We start from the raw sequence: 17,520 nt of genomic DNA, 5'->3' as shown, positions 1-17,520 counted from the left end.
ACATCAGTGTAGGCTCCTCAGAGGAGGAGAGGGAGGACCATCCTACTCAGTGAATTTCATAAAAATAAAAATAGTGAAACATTAAAAAATATATTAGTTTTAGATAAAACTATACTAAATACACAGTGTACAAAATATTAAGAACACCTGCTCTCTCCATGACATAGACTGACCAGGTGAATCCAGGTTATGATCCCTTATTGATGTTACTTGTTAAATCCAATTTAATCAGTGTAGATGAAGGGGAGGAGTCAAGTTAACAAAGGATTTGTAAGCCTTGAGACAATTGAGATGTGGATTGTGTACGGGTGCCCTTCAGAGGGTGAATGGGCAAGACAAAAGATGTTACTGCCTTTCAAAGTGGTATGGTAGTAGGTGCCAGGCGCACTGGTTTGTGTCAAGACCTGCAACGCTGCTAGGTTTGTAAGAAAAATTGTCCATTAAAATAACATGAAATTGATCAGAAATACAGTGTAGACATTGTTAATGTTGTAAATGACTATTGTAGCTGGAAATAGCAGATGTTTTAATGGAATATCTACATAGGTGTCTAGAGGCCCATTATCGGCAACCGTCACACCTGTGTTCCAATGGCATGTTGTGTTAGCTAATCCAAGTTTATCATTTTAAAAGGCTAATTGATCATTAAAAAAAGTTTTTCAGTTATGTTAGCACAGCTGAATACTGTTGTGCTGTTTAAAGAAGCAATAAAACTGGCCTTCTTTAGACTAGTTGAGTATCTGGAGCATCAGCATTTGTGGGTTCGATTACAGGCTCAAAATGTCCAGAAACAAATAACTTTCTCTGAAACTCGTCAGTCTATTCTGGTTCTTAGAAATGAAGGCTATTCCATGCGAGAATTTCCAAGAAACTGAAGATCTCGTACAATGCTGTGCACTACTTCCTTCACAGAACAGCACAAACTGTCCCTAACCATAATAGAAAGAGGAGTGGGAGGCCCCGGTGCACAACTGGATTAGCTAACACAATGTACCATTGGAACACAGGAGTGATGGTTACTGATAATGGGCCTCTAGATGCCAATGTAGATGTTCCATTAAAAAATATTCAGTTTCCAGCTACAATAGTCATTTACAACATTAACAATGTCTGCACTGTATTTCTGATCAATTTCATGTTATTTTAATGGACAATTTTTTAAAACATGTTATTTTCAAAAACAAGAACATTTCTAATTGACCCCAAAGTTTTGAATGGTAGTGTGCATTCTAAACGTTCATTAGTGGGCTAGGTTGCAGCAACCTCATGAGGGCTAGGCTATAGGGAAAATGCAAGTATCATGTAGTAGTCTAAACCTATCGATGTTACATTGAGCTGGGTGAATGGAATATGAATGACCGTCATCCAATATTCTATAATAGAAATAAGGCCATGCTCATAAAAAAATCGTCCTCCCTAATCTTAAATGGCACTGACCGCAACGGATGCACACACACACGCACACACGCACGCACGCACACAAAAGGCAATGCATGGTAGAGTTATTGGAGAAAAGAAAACGAATCTGCTGCCCCCTAGTGGCGAAATGTAAACCTATTACTGTAACTATCCTGGAGCATCCAAAAGGTAATTTAGAGCGGAGTAAAATTAGCTTCTTCTTTCGCATGAACTTTTCTCTACACGGAAAATGTAGTCGACGCAGATGTAGGTCAAGAGCCTAAACACATTTTGTCTTAGGAAATGAAAAGCTGACAACGACAATTACACGTCATTTAATTTAGTCATAAATGCAGAAGAGCGAGAATTGGGTAGGACACTGCAGGAGGACCGAATTTACTGTACAGGAGAGCACACTGTGGGGGAGAGAAAAGTGTTTTCAGTTGCCTATGTAGCAGAGTCTGTGTGCGTGTAGTGTTTGTGATTGCGCATGAGAGAGAGAGAGAGAGAGAACCGTTTTTGGTGTGGCTTGAGGCAGAGAGCGCGTGAGTAAGAAGAGTGTGAGGGCGGGAAAACACTCGGGATTCCTTAAAAGTCGATTTCTGACTGGTTGTATTTCAAGTTGCAGATGCCGACAGATGCGCTCAAAGACAGTATCAGTATCGAGGAAACACTGGTGAAGGTAGGCGAAGATGTTGAAAGAGAATGTGCTGGGCAGCCACCTTTTTAACAGTTTATATGGATGCAAATATGTCATTACTTAACGGTTGCTTCACAAGACATTGTCAAGAACGTCTATCGCTTGCACGCGTTGTGACAGGATGCGGGAAGTGCTGACGACATAACAGAAGGGCTCAAATTGATTTGGTTTATTGTTTGAGCTTCAAATGTAACTGACATGAACTTGTTCATGGGCAGGAGGCCATTCAGTTCTTAAAGGTTCTCTGCGTCTATTTGTGTGTGTGTGTGTGTGTGTGTGTGTGTGTGTGTGTGTGTGTGTGTGTGTGTGTGTGTGTGTGTGTGTGTGTGTGTGTGTGTGTGTGTGTGTGTGTGTGTGTGTGTGTGTGTGTGTGTGTGTGTGTGTGTGTGTGTGTGTGTGTGTGTGTGTGTGTGTGTGTGTGTGTGTGTGTGAGAGAGAGAGAGAGAAAGAGACAGACATAAATCGAGAGATGAAGCTAGAGAGAGCGATGGAGAGATATAAAGGGGGATCGAGGGAGGCAGAAGCAGTGTAGATGTCAATAATGAGGGTGATAGACACGGTGAGATAATGTCATGCATGTGCCTCGGGCTTTTTATTTCAGATCACACTAAAAGGGATGACATGTCAGGCACAGAGTGACTAGCCCACTGTCTATTACAGTCAAATTGGTTCAAGTTTTCCTGGAGACAGCTGAGGATGTGGTAGTACACTCGGTAGCATTGCACATTCAAGCCACACCACAATCCTTGCTATCTATACAATTGTATGTGTGTATGGTAAGCTGCTACAGAGTGTGGAATTCTGATGGAAATGTGGACTCACAGTCAGAGCCTGGTTGGTCCATGTTCTATGGGAATTTATAAACTGGGTGGTTTGAGCCCTGAATGCTGATTGGCTGAAAGCCATGGGTAAATCAAGAAAAAACTTGGTATGTTGGTAACCATTTTATAATAGCAATAATGCACTCAGCCTTGCATCGTGCATAAGAATAGCCCTTAGCCGTGGTACAGTATATTGGCCATATACCACACCCTCTTGGGAATTATTGCTTAAATATTGTGTATATTTATTTATTTGTCTCTCTTTTAGTGTGATAGTATGACTCTGTCCAGTGCACCGCCTTTACGCAGAGGAAGTACCCCTCTGCCAATCAAACACCAGCTCAGACGGGAAGAAGCAGTTCATGATGATTGTGATTGGACATCAGGGTTGGCTGGACCTTCTCCTCCTCCAATCAGTTTCAGCCTGGCAAAGGATGAGACCATCACCTCAGCGGTAGAGGGGAGACCCCCCTCTGAAGGGCCCTTTCGAATTGCCCTGCTGGGTCAGAATGGGGTGGGCAAGTCATGCCTTGCTATCGCCTTGGCTGGGGATTTGGATCGAACTGCATCTGTGGATTCTGAAGGTGCATTGGTGTTTGGATGTTGACAAAAATATATGAAAGATATATCTGCTTGTGAACCGTCTAGTTTTCCCTCAGACTGACCACTGTTTTTACAAAAAAATTGCCTATGATACTAATTGTGCCTGGCAAAACACCCCAACGTTTTGTATGTCTTGTAAAAAAAAAAAAAACTGAAAACCTTATTTCCACCATCTCCACCTGAGACTTGCCTGATATGTCTCTCTCTCCCTCAGGGGAGGGCTATGTGCACACTGTTACCGTGGACGACGAGGACTGCACCATCCTTATCTACGACAACTGGAGGCAGGTGAGCCTAACAGCACATATGTGGTCGCACTCTACCCCAACCTTCTCTCTCCCACTCCTTTACCCTTTGTCTTTCCTCATGGACTAACTCTTAATATGGGAGTTTCCCCTGTGGGACTCTGCTATTGACTGGCTTGGAAGCTTCTTATCATGTTATTTTCCAGAGGTTTACCCCTATTGCCCTGGGTATTCTTCAAACGTGTTCATGGATGTGTACGGGAGGGAGCTGCTCACTGAGCAGATGTACAATACTGGGGACATATTCTCCTTCTGCTGTTCCTGACCCAGCTGAGGGGTTGGGTATTGTAGTAGCTCTCCAGTCTGAAATAACAAGATTTTGTGAATTTGGGTCTTTCCTTTTTGTTGACCTTATATAGATTTATTTTATTGCGATTCTGCTTATCTAATTGCATCACTGACGTTGTTCTCTGGTTGTCTTGTGTGAGAGACCAAGATATTGTTGGTGATGCTGCCCAGTCTATTATGTTCAGTAGAATATGTTTTAGCCTTTTGATGCAGTCCAGTCTCAAGATTGGAATCTTCAAATCAGATTTTAGAATTCCAATTTAGCTTTGCTCACTGAGTGTCCCTGAATAATTTTCAGTGACTTATGAACGATTCACTCGAAGGGCATCCAGTGTGCGTGTGCGTGTGTCATCAGTAATTGACTTGGTTCCCAGTTGGTGTGATATGGTAATTTGTCTCTAGGCAGCGGGGAATCGTAGAATGAAAGAGCACAGGGCTCCACTCTCAAGTCTTGACTGCTGCAGGCAGCACACTTTCACTGCATACTACCAGAACAAAATGCAATCATTTGTTTGAAATTTTTGAAAAAACACAATCACACGGTCAGGGCAATGGGCCAGAAGGTTGAAGGTTCGCCGACCACCACGGACAAGCGCACTCTTCCTGCCTGTTTCATTATACTACGATCAGAGGAGCTAGCTTATGTCCTCCTCTGGGTATATTTGCTTCAATACAAAACCTAGGAGGCTCATGGTTCTCACCCCCTTCCATAGATAGAATTATGACAACTTCTGGAGGATGTCCTCCAACCTATCAGAGCTCTTGCAGCATGAACTGACATGTTGTTCACCCAATCAAAGGATCAGAGAATGAATCTAGTATTGAAAGCATAAGCTACAGCTAGCTAGCACTGCAGTGCATAAAATGTGAAAGTTGACTCAAAGAGAGAGAAAGACAATAGTTTAACAGTTTTGAACAAATTAATTTATTCTAAAGTTAAGGAGTAGATAGAAAGAGAAAGATAGCTATACTTCGTAGTAGATTTTGTTACACTTTCACTTTAACTTACTTAGCTAGTGTCAAATGCAGCTAGCTAGTTTAGCATACTCAAACACCCAGCTCAAACAGAGAGGAATGCTATGTTAGCTAGAGGGCTTTGTCTATCCAACACTGGAACTCTTCCATAAGCTTTTGGATTTATTAATTTATAGCCACCTGGGCCTGCCGGTGTAACCGCTAAACTGACCAAACTGTACTACATGATTGTAGCGGGTTTAGTTCTAGTAGCGGGTTTAGTTCTAGTTCCTAGTAGCTATGCCTATTTTGAATATGGCGTGAAAACGATGTAGGCGGTTTATAGCAGGTATCAGTTATGACATGAAGGTTTGGCATGGAAAGGTTTTTTCGCCTTGTCACAGACAGCTGATGTGTTCGGCACTGAAGTCCACAAGCGAAGGAAAAAGGTGAGAGGAGGAGAGGGCATAGATAGATGCGAGAAGGAATTATATATACAACAAGCTGTTTGTATGTGCCTGGTATGAAAATGAACTGTGAATGTTTTGAGTGTGATCAGAGGTGTATTTATTGCGCCAATTCTGTTGAAAAATTATTCTTAAACGGAAGCAAATGGAACAAAACAAGGATAAACAACTGAATTTGTCCAGTAGAAACTCTCATTTGCAACTGTTGGACTAATGATTACACCCTAGATCAGCTAGATGTAGGTAAGAGTGTGCAAGTACTGAATGTGTATTGAATGTGTCACTGTCTAACAGCTTGATTACTCATAATTCTCTCGACCTGTGCACCTACGTTGTTAACTTTCATTCATAGGCTAGGTTGTAGCAACCTCATGATGAGTACAGGGAACATTTGAGTATCGTGTAGTAGCCTTAACCTGATGATGTTACATTGAGCTGGGTGAATGAAATATGAATGATAGTCATTCCAGTATGCTATAATATAAATAAGGCCATGGTCATAAACATTTTTTATCATCCTCCCTCATCTTACGGCACCGACGGACACTGGTGTATATATCTAGGTTTTCATCCAATTAGTGCATGACATTCAATGGGTTTACAACTCTAGTGCCTACTGATGGTTTTGTTGCAAAAAAAAAGTTTTGGTATAGTGAATGTGCCCACTTTAGCCAAGAGCTCTCAGATACAGCGTGGGTATAGCCTACATGATGAGATTATTATGGACAAAAGTGTGAGATGATTTTAATGGCATTAAAAGGTTGGATGGAAACCTGGTTAATGTCAAGCCATTTTGAGGATGCTGGAATTATATTTTTGAAGTAGCTTAATCCGATTTAAACATTGACTGGTTGTGTTTATGCCAAATATAAAAGGTAATACATTTAAAAAGATAAATGACAAATATTTAAGCTATATTGAAGCATTAGGTTCTAGGTGCGCCAGGCTAGCCACTCGAATTGGAGAGGAGGCAGAGCCTGCTTTAAGCTTTCCTGAATAACTAGGCCTGCCTGGAGCATATGTGGCCACATTATTATAGGACGACTTGGGAGAATGATGATCTGCAACAGACAGCGAATCACTAGAATTTTGTACTCACTTAAAAACAATAATGCAATTATTCATTGCATTGTGGTGTTGTAGGCTAATCTAGGTAGGATAATTGTATTGTCCCTAAACAAGATCAATGGTGGAGCTTGTTGAGCTGCGTGTCTCGTCTTCAAGTTTAAAGTTTTAATGTCACATACACAACGACAGTGAAATGCCTTTCTTGCAAACTCAAAACCCAACAATGCAATAATCAATAGCAATGTATTACTAGGAAAAAAACCACACACAAGAAATAAGAATAGGAAATATAAATTGCATAATAAAGTAAGTGAGCATACTATAGACAGGAAATATTTAAAAAGTCAGATCCAATACCATATTTACATGTGCAGGGATACTGGAGTGATGGAGGTAGATATGTATAAGGGGTAAGCGGACTAGGCAACAGGATAAACAGAATAGCAGCAGCTTGCATGTGAGTGGTTATGCAGGTGTATGTGCATATTATGTGTGAGTTAGCAAATTATGGAGCAATTGTTTGTGTGTGTTAGGGCCCTGTGAGTGTGCATAGAGACAAAATTGAAATAAAAGGTAAATAAGGATATAAGGTAAACTCAGTCCATGTAGCTATTTTGTTAGCTTTTTATCAGTCTTATTGCTTGGGGATAGAAGCTTTTCATGAGCCTGTTTGTGTCAGACTTGATGCACTGCTACCTCTTGCTGTGAAGCAGCAGAGAAAATAATCTATGGCTTGTGTGGTTGGGGTCTTTGACGATTTTCCAGGCCTTCTTTTCACACCGCCTGATATAAAGGTCCTGGATGGCAGGGAGCTCGGACCCAGTGATGTACTGAGCTGTCCGCACAACCTTCTGTAGTGCCATGCGATTGAGGCCGGTGCTATTGCCATACCAAGCAGTGATGCAGCCAGTCAATATGCCCTCAATGGTACAGCTGTATAACCTTTTCAGGATTTGAGAGCCCTTGCCAAACTTTTTCAACCTCCTGGGGGGAAAGAGGCACTGTCGCACCATCTTCATGACTGTGTGTGTGTTTGTACCATTTTAAGTCTTTCGTGCTTTGGACAATGAGGAACTTGAAGCTGTCTACTTGCTCCACTGCTGCCCCGTTGATGTGGATGGGGTATGCTCACCCCCCCTCTTTCCTGTAGTCCACAATCGGCTCCTTGGTCTTGCTGATGTTGAGCTCTGGCACCACACTGCCAGGTTACTGATCTCCCTGTAGGCTGACTCATCGTTGCCTAACAGCTTCGTTTCATCAGTGAACTTGATAATGGTGTTGGAGTTGTGTTGGTCACATAGTCGTGGGTGAACAGGGAGTACAGGAGGGGACTAAGCACACACCCCTGTGGGTCCCCTGTGTTCTTCACACCCCGTGTGGCCCCTGTGGTTTTGACACCCCTGTGGGGCCCCTGTGTTCTTCACTGTTCTTCGCTTAACTTTTCTTTCATGTGTAATGTTGCAGCTGGGCTCTCTGCTGCCTATCAGCTACTCCTATTTGTTTTTGTGGATTCGGCAGGTAGCCTAGTGGTTAGAGCAATGGATTAGTAACCGAAAGGTTGCAAGATTGAATCCTCAAGCTGACAAGGTGAAAATCTGTCGTTCTGCCCTGAACAAGGCAGTTAACCCACTGTTCCTAGGCTGTCATTGAAAATAAGAATTTGCTCTTAACTGACTTGCCTAGTTAAATTAAGGTTAAAAAAAATGTATGCAGATTTTATGTGTGGTAAGGTTGCTAGTTAGCCTATTGCAGATCTGGATAGAGGGCAGGATAGGAAGTTAGACTGGTAGAAGATATTGACCTATGGTGTAGTAAAAGTTAGCATGCGTTGAAGCGTAGTGCATAAGGGAAGTACCAAAACACCTTGATATAGGGGAGGTGCATGCAAGCAGATGACGACATTTGTCTACAATGGAAGAATTTATATAGTAAGTCCTTCAAAAGAGCGAATGTAAACCAAGGAAACCTCCCTCCTCTGTGCCCAATAAAAAAACACACAACCCTCCCCAAAGCAACAAAAAAAGTAAGACAACCCTTCCCTATTTTGGACCACCTCAGTAAAGTTTGAACTGTCCCTAATGAAATGTTGCTGCTGACCCTCATTCACAAGGCTCTAAAAATGTGCACACTTTAAGACACATAAAAATATGTGTCGCCAAATGTTCCTATAATTTTGAAAACCTTGCAGCAGGGTTAACCACTTTCTTATTCATAGGAATAACATATACACTACATGACCAAAAGTATGTGGACACCTGCTTGTCGAACATATCATTTCAAAATTATGGGTATTAATGTGGAGTTGGTCCCCCCTTTGCTGCGGTAACAGCCTCCACTCTTCTGGGAAGGATTTCCACTAGATGTTGGAACATTGCTGTGGGGACTTCAGCCACTAGAGCATTAGTGAGGTCAGGCACTGATGCTGGGCAATTAGGCCTTGTTCGCTGTCAGCCTTCCAATTCATCCTTCATAGAAGGGCAGAAATTTGACAAACTGACTTGTTGGAAAGGTGGCATCCTGTGACGGTGCCACGTTGAAAGTAACTGAGCTCTTCAGTAAGGTCATTCTGCCAACGTTTGTCTAGGGAGATGGTGTGGCTGTGTGCCCAACTTTATACACCTGTCAGCAACAGGTGTGGCTGAAATAGCCAAATCCACTCATTTGAAGGGGTGTCCACATACTTTTGTATATATAGTGTAGATTTGGTTGTTCTATACAAGTACAAGTATGGCCTTTCTTATACAGTAAATAGGAGTGTATTCTTATTGAAATTCATATGACAAAATGGAAGGTAAAGTGGTATGATTGTGGTGATCTCTCTCTCAGGACCTGTCTGATCTCCAGTGTGAGGTGTGTGTCCTGGTGTTCTCTGTGACGGACAGGCGGAGTTTCCACCGCACCGCCCAACTCCGCCTCCTCCTCAGGGAGACGCAACCGCAAACTCCCATCATCCTCGTGGGCAACAAGAGCGACCTGGTCCGTTCACGTGAGGTCAGCACTCAAGGTGAGGCAGCTTGGCCCTCTCTTTGTTACAGGACTGCGATAGAATGGTGTCCCCCATTGTCTCTGCAACCTTAAGATGCTTTGTATAACCTGCACTGTCCTAGCGGATACCTTTCCCTAAAGATTATCTCTCCCTATACCTTTCCCTTTGCTCCCGCACATTGGCTAACCGGGCTATCTGCATTGTGTCCCACCACCCGCTAACCCCTCTTTTTATGCTATTGCTACTCTCTGTTCATCATATATGCATAGTCACTTTAACCATACCTACATGTACATACTGCCTCAATAAGCCTGACTAACCAGTGTCTGTATATAGCCTTGCTACTGTTATTTTCAAATGTCTTTTTACTGTTGTTTTGTACCTTTACTTACCTACACACACACATACCTTTTTTTCACACTATTGGTTAGAGCCTGTAAGTCAGCATTTCACTGTAAGGTGAAATGCTACACCTGTTGTATTCGGCGCACGTGAAAAATAAACTTTGATTTGATTTGACCTTTCCCTATAGATTATCTCTACCTATTCCTTTCCCTGAAGATTATCTCTCCCTATACCTTTCCCTAAAGATTATTTCTCCCTATAGATGCTCTCTCCTCTCATTGCCTTATTCCTGCCTGCCATCTCCACCCTGCGTGTTGTCAGGTTGAGTTCTGTACTGTATCTCTGCAGGGTACTGCTGTGGGGGGAGATTTACAGGAATACAGACGGAAAGTGGCACAGCGTTTCAGCTGCAGTGCAGTGTGGGAGTATGGGGGAGGGGATGTGCATGCTGAGAACTGTGCATGAGATACTGAGAACACACACCCTATTCATCTAAACGTACATATCAACTGAGGATATGGCTGTGTGGTGTGTTCAGAAGACCAGCCTGAGCTCGGCTGTTTGGTTCCCTCAACCTGTAAAACACAAAACTTTTGTTCTTTCAAACTTTCTCAATTTCACCCCCACCCTTCTCTGTGTGATAAGTGTTTCTCCAGAATGCAGCTCTTTAGACCTAGACGTCTTTGGATTCAGTGTTATGTAATCGCAGAGCCAAGAGCCTTTGTCTGAGTCGGCCTGAGGCAGAGAGTAAGGCATTCTGATTAATTGCTTTTCACAGGCATCGGTTGAAATTTCCCTCAGGAGAAAAAAAAACAAGATTTACCATACCTCTCTTTCTCTCTTCCACTCTAATAACAAACACAGTTTTAATTAGGACCAATTAGGGCAATTGCTTCTCACCGTCTTTCATCATCTGGCGTCTCATTCCCGGGATCTCTGTCTTGCACTCTATATTTTATTGTCAGGCGGTGGGTAACTGGTGCAGTGAATCAGGCGCAGGAGAGCAGAAATGAGTGTACAAGGTATTTAATTCCACAACAGCACCAGTATACAGTCAATACTCAAGGTGCGGAGAAATACCGGTCACTCGAAAATAACGGGTGTAAATACATAACCCAGCAAACATAACCAGCCGACAAGTACCGACATGAACAATCAATAAACACGCACACTAACATGTGGGAAACAGAGGGTTAAATAATGAACATGTAATTGGGAAATAGATACCAGGTGTGTAGAAAACAAAAACAAAACAAATGGAAAATAAAAAGTGGATCGGCGATGGCTAGAAGACCGGTGACGTCGAACACCGCCCGAATAAGGAGAGGGACCGACTTCGGCGGAAGTCGTGACATCTATATGTGCTATATACTTCTTTTTAAGAAATGCTTTCGATGTGTGTGTATTTGTCCTGGGAATACTAGTCTGCAATGACACAATAAATCCACAGAGGCAGGGATATTGATATTGTAGTGTATCTGATGTCAACCAGAGAGGAGCTGGGCTGAGTCACAGGACAATGACATAATAAGAGGTGCTTTATCATGTAACTAATATGAATGAACCTGTGACACCAGCACATCACTGTGTACCCACCCAAAATGTTCTCATCCAAAATGTGTTTACCACTGACAACTGTGCTTATGGGTGTCTTTCTTTTTCCCTCATCATCGTCATCATCGTCTCACTTTTTCTCTCTCTCTTCTCTCAGAGGCCCTCACCAGCGCTTCTCTGTTTGACTGTCTATATGTAGAGATGTCAGCTTCTCTGGATCACCGCACGGCAGAGCTCCTGGAGTATGCTGTGAGGTTAGCCAGGGGCCTCAGCCCGGTGCCTCCAGGGGCCTGTGGGCACGACATGGCTGGCGGCCGGGAGAGCATCACCCATCGTGCCAAGCGTTTCCTCACTAGCCTGGTCCCACGCTACCCCCGCGAGAGGGAACGAGAGGGGGGCAAGTTCTTTAGACAAAAGTCCCGGTCCTGCCATGACCTGGGTGCCCTGTGATCAGGGATGATGGAAGGGATAGAAAGAGAGAGGGTTGGCTAGAAAGAGAGAGGGTTGGCTAGAAAGAGAGAGGGGTGGCTAGAAAGAGAGAGGGGTGGCTAGAAAGAGAGAGGGGTGGCTAGAAAGAGAGAGGGTGGCTAGAAAGAGAGAGGGGTGGCTAGAAAGAGAGAGGGGTGGCTAGAAAGAGAGAGGGGTGGCTAGAAAGAGAGAGGGGTGGCTAGAAAGAGAGGGGTGGCTAGAAAGAGAGAGGGGTGGCTAGAAAGTGGCTAGAAAGAGAGGGGTGGCTAGAAAGAGAGAGGGGTGGCTAGAAAGAGAGAGGGGTGGCTAGAAAGAGAGGGGTGGCTAGAGGAGGGGGTGGCTAGAAAGAGAGGGGTGGCTAGAAAGAGAGAGGGGTGGCTAGAAAGAGAGAGGGTGGCTAGAAAGAGAGGGGTGGCTAGAAAGAGAGAGGGGTGGCTAGAAAGAGAGAGGGGTGGCTAGAAAGAGAGAGTGGTGGCCAGAAAGAGAGAGGGGTGGCTAGAAAGAGAGAGGGGTGGCCAGAAAGAGAGAGTGGTGGCTAGAAAGAGAGGGGTGGCTAGAAAGAGAGGGGTGGCTAGAAAGAGAGCAAAAGGGAAATAAGATGTAAGTAATCACAAAATAGAGATGATTCGAAGAGGTAAATTATGGTGACGAGAAAAGTGAGTGTCAATGTGTGAGTGTAAAAGTGAGTGATGGGAAGAGGACACAGTTGTGGGGGATGACACATGCATAAAGCAGAGCAGAGCAGGAAGAGAGAATTGCATTAAAGAAGAGATGGATGTATGTGGGTTTATTTGTGTAAAAATGTTGTACTAGAGAACCATAGGTGATAGATAGAAAACCATTCATTAGCTAAACACCTGTAAATACAACACAAAGCATCATACTGTAGTGGCGGAATTGATTATCCACCTCTATTCCCATGTGATTTCATTGAGGATCAAATAAAATAGTTATAGAAGTCATGAGAAAGGAAGGTGACTCTTTTATCTATGTATTTGTCTCTGTGTGTTCTGTTACAGTTGAAAGACTTTATAGTGCAGAAACTTCCCTGAATGCTCTTCGCATTGTAGAGATACAGGTAACTGCCTAAATAAAGGAAACACTTGAGTAATTGAGGGGTACAAAGTATATTGAAATCAGCTGCTTCCACACGTATGGTTCCTGAGTTAATTAAGCGATTAACATTCCATTATGCTTAGGGTCTTGTATAAAAATTTCCAGTTGCAGATTATTTTGGCTACCATAGCTAGAAGGAGATTTTAGTGACTTTGAAAGAGGGGCCTCAAATGAGTGTGGGGCTTTAAAGGGTGTTTGTGTGTCTGTCACCAGATCTCAACCCATTGAACACTTATTGGATATTCTGGAGCGACGCCAGAGAGCATTTTCCACCACCATTAACAAAACACCAAATTATGGAATTTCTTGTGTAAGAATCCCTCCAGTAGAGTTCCAGACACTTGTAGAATCTATGCCAAGACACATTGCAGCTGCATTGAAGCTGTTCTGATGCCCTATTAACGCCTTATCACACTTTCTGTTGGGGTTTCCTTTCTTTTGGCAGTTACCCATAGGTTTCCAGGACAGGTGCAATAGGGCAGTCGGAGTAGCAGCCCTGATATTACATAGTTTTTATTATTTTCGTGAGCTCTTCACTTGCTTTTTTGAGTATACAGACAATCTTGTATCCATGGGGATGCAGAGAAGGGGTAGAGAAAGGGCCAGAGAGAGACTGAACATAGAGAGGGCATAAGAGATAAGGAGGGAGGGGATGGAGAATGCAGCCAGGATTTATTGTATGTAGAGTTATCGTTGCCAGGTTACTGTTGTCAAGGAGACCTATAATCTTTGTGCCATATACATTTGTGTTCAACATTTTCCCATACAAAATTGTGGTACACTTCAAGGGGAGTGAATGAGATTTCCGAATGTGGTTATGTTTATTGTTGAGAAGAGGACTCTGTCAGATATCAGTATCCCACAACATCACTCTACCACCCTTTACTCCACTCTCCTTTCACTCCCACTCACACCCACGCTATTGAAGAGCAAGCATTGAAACAGAGTATATAATCATGGGTCATCATATCATTTTCATGGACCTCATCAAAGAGAAGTGGAGAACACTGCTGTAATCAGGGAGAAACAGAATTGGAAAAAATCCCCCCCCCCCTTTAAATGGTGGCATGAAATAATATTTTCACTGTAACTCATTCCCCTGGATCCAAACCCCTGGCTGGGAGCAGTGGGGGGGGATAATGGATACTGGCAATAGTGGAAAAAGTACCCAATTGTCATACTTTAGTAAAAGTAAAGATACCTTAATAGAAAATGACTCCAGTTAAAGTTAAAGTCACCCAGTAAAATACTACTTGAGAAAAAAGTCTAAAAGTATTTGGTTTTAAATATACTTAAGTATCAAAAGTAAAAGTACAATTATTTAAAAAAAATTAAAAAAAATGTTGTTTATTAAGGGTAGCCAGGGGCAAGCTCCGACACTCAGACATAATCTACAAACAAAGCATTTGTGTTTAGTGAATCTGCCAAATCAGAGGCAGTAGGAATGACCAAGGATGTTTTCTTGTTAAGTGCATGAATGGGATAATTTTCCTGTCCCGCTAAGCATTCAAAATGTAATGATTACTTTTGGGTGTCAGGAAAAATGTATAGAGTATAAAACGTACATTATTTTCTTTAGGAATGTAGTGAAGTAAAAGTAAATGTTGTAAAAAAAGAAAAAAAAGAATAGTAAGGTAAAGTACAGATACACCCAAAAATGACTTAAGTAGTACTTTAAAGTATTTTTACTTTAGTTCTTTACATTACTGGATACCTGGAACATAGGCAGATATCACACTGAACCAGCATACTGTTTTGTTTTTTACTGTTTTTAAAATGGTACCATTTTAACTCAAGACTAATGTAAATTAAAAACAACCACTGCAGATATGTTGTGTGATGAAGCTGGCCGATACATAACAAGGTTTCTAATCAAAGTGTGGAACAGTCCAAATTGGAGATCAAAACAATTACATTACTCCACAAACAAGCTTTTAAGGCCCTGAATTCATACTGTCCAGTCTCAATTTACCCTGTTGGTTATTGTAGGACTATAGGCCTTAAAAGCAAAACACTGGTTTTCCAATGTTTGTGCATCGATGTGAGATTTTGAGAAATAGCCTATCCTGTGAACGTGTCTGAAAGCGGCTACATTTCATAAAAGGCGGAGGCTTCTGAAGAATGGCCAGACACCAGTGCTGTAACCTTCTTGTGGTTAGAGGTCCAGCCTACACTCTGGTGTAAGACACAATGGTGGGTGTGACCCATTAGTAATAAAAGAGCACATGATAAACTGTGAAGATTGAATATGTAATGTGGAAGCAGCAGCATGCATATGCAATACATTACATTGGCAAAGTCTATCATAGGAAGGTGGCTTGTACAAGTATTTTCTTCATTTAATATGAGAAATAATTTCGAAAAAGACCGTTTGTCATCTAATCATTGTAGAAGCTGCAAGCCACCGCTGAGTCACCAAGCAAGAAATTCAGTCACTTGACAAAGTCACGGCCCAACTGCCAACTAATCTGAAAATAACTGTCTAGATTTCATAAACATTACAGTCAACTCAGATAAATGCCACATTTCAATCACATCTAATAATATAAAGTGGTTTCCACTTACAAATGTGTTTTTATCATAAATGGACCACTCCACGGTAACAACTGAAGTCAGTTAAATCAGTCAGTCTGTAGCAAAAATTTGAAATTGTGTTTTTTACATTGGATAAAAGCAGAGACACAGAGTTACAAAATTGTACATCATATACTGCATTTGAGGAACAATGGGGAAGTATTTCTGCTTTGAAAGTTGATAAACTTGTAACCTCACTTTTGAGAAAATGGACTTTGAATGTTTTGGTACCTACTAGAGTGCTTTTCTTTGTCTACACCCATTCAGCATCGTTCACACCCTCTTAAGCTTTAGCCGTCACCCAAACTCTGACCATTTCACTCACCCTAGCAGAGCTGGTTAGGCTTTTCATGTTATCCAGAGCTTTGGTGAATGTAACTGCTGCTGGCTGTAACTATAAATAGGTGTCTGGCAAGACTGTAAACTCACCTTCCAGACTCACATTAAGCATCTCCAATCCAAAGTTAAATCTAGAATCAGCTTCCTATTTCGCAACAAAGCCTCCTTCACTCATGCTGCCAAACATACCCTCGTAAAACTGACTATCCTACCGATCCTTAACTTCGGGATTGCAATTTACAAAATAGCCTCCAACACTCTACTCAATTTCCCTCAGCTATGTTTAGACTGTTGTTGTTCATGTTTTGCTGTGTTCTAGTGTACTATGGAATATATTGCTTTCTTATTCTTGACACTTCTCCCAGTCATATTTAAGGTTAGAACTACCTTTCTAAGTGTTCTGATACTTCTAGCTTGGAGTTGTATTTTTATGATAACATAGCTACAGTATTTTACTTTTTAATGTGTATATTATTGCTTACTAGGTGTGTCCAATCCATTTTGTAACCACTCCCTCTTCAAATTAGGGCTAATTGGAAAAGCTGTTCAAAAGAGGACATTGTACTCCCTGACGAAGGCCATGAAGCCATAACGTGTCAGATTTTTAAAACCTTGTTTCTATTGAACATGCCATACAAATAAAGGCATTTTAATTAATTATATGAAGAGTATTTTTTTAAATGTACCTTTATTTAACTAGGCAAGTCAGTTAAGAACACATTCTTATTTTCAATGACAGCCTAGGAACAGTGGGTTAACTGCCTGTTCAGGGGCAGAACGACAGAATCCCAGCTCTGGGATTTGAACTTGCAACCTTCCGGTTACTAGTACAACGCTCTAACCAGTAGGCTACCCTGCCTTGTCCTCCTTTCTTTTTGATGACCAATTCACCCCTTTTACCAAAGAGCACCTTCTGTCTACCAAAATGTATTATTGTGCACCTTAGTAGCGCTTCCCTTTCTCCTGTTTCTACACTCTACTCAGCAGATTGGATGCAGTCTATCACAGTGCCATCCGTTTTATCACCAAAGCCCCATATACTACCCACCACTGCGACCTGTATGCTCTCGTTGGCTGGTCCTCGCTACATATTCGGCGCCAAACCCACTGGCTCCAGGTCATCTATAACTCTTTGCTAGGTAAAGCTCCGCCTTATCTCAGCTCAATGGTCACGATAGCAACACCCACCTGTAGCATGCGCTCCAGCAGGTATATTTCACTGGTCATCCCCAAAGCCAACACCTCCTTTGGCCACCTTTCCTTCCAGTTCTCTGCTGCCAATGACTGGAACGAATTGCAAAAATCGCTGAAGTTGGAGACATATCTCCCTCACTGACTTTAAGCGTTAGCTGTCAGAGCAGCTTACCGATCGCTTCAGCTGTACACAGCCCATCTGTAAATAGCTCATCCAACCAACTATCTACCTCATCCCCATATTTGTTTTTGTTTATCTGCTCTTCTGCACACCAGTATTTCTACTTGCACATCCTCATCTGCACATATATCACTCCAGTGTAAATTGCTAAATTGTAAT

At 42.2% G+C, this 17,520-nt stretch overlaps 1 protein-coding gene across 2 annotated transcripts; it reads left to right on the top strand.

Moving 5' to 3' along the window:
• The first annotated feature begins 1,568 nt into the window (after positions 1-1,568).
• LOC124037103 (GTP-binding protein REM 2-like) lies at positions 1,569-12,058 on the top strand. 2 transcript variants are annotated; one of them, XM_046351749.1, is made up of 6 exons: positions 1,569-1,587; positions 2,027-2,080; positions 3,188-3,503; positions 3,737-3,810; positions 9,431-9,608; positions 11,647-12,058. In XM_046351749.1, the coding sequence occupies exons 2-6, from the start codon at positions 2,027-2,029 to the stop codon at positions 11,937-11,939; spliced, it is 915 nt and encodes a 304-aa protein (XP_046207705.1). In that variant the 5' UTR covers positions 1,569-1,587; the 3' UTR covers positions 11,940-12,058. The 2 variants fall into 2 exon arrangements, with proteins under 2 accessions (XP_046207705.1, XP_046207704.1); XM_046351748.1 differs by lacking the exon at positions 1,569-1,587 and adding an exon at positions 1,632-1,769.
• The last annotated feature ends 5,462 nt before the right edge of the window (positions 12,059-17,520 follow it).

The sequence above is a fragment of the Oncorhynchus gorbuscha genome, linkage group LG06, assembly GCF_021184085.1.
Source record: "Oncorhynchus gorbuscha isolate QuinsamMale2020 ecotype Even-year linkage group LG06, OgorEven_v1.0, whole genome shotgun sequence".
Classification (NCBI taxonomy): domain Eukaryota; kingdom Metazoa; phylum Chordata; class Actinopteri; order Salmoniformes; family Salmonidae; genus Oncorhynchus; species Oncorhynchus gorbuscha.
This window is presented reverse-complemented; position numbering and strand designations above follow the sequence as displayed.

Coding starts and splice junctions, on each gene's coding strand:
- LOC124037103 (XM_046351748.1), top strand. CDS start 1,749: ATGCAGAAGAGCGAGAATTGG. Junction 2,081..3,187: donor TCGAGGAAACACTGGTGAAG/GTAGGCGAAGAT, acceptor TCTCTCTTTTAG/TGTGATAGTATGACTCTGTC. Junction 3,504..3,736: donor TGCATCTGTGGATTCTGAAG/GTGCATTGGTGT, acceptor TCTCTCCCTCAG/GGGAGGGCTATGTGCACACT.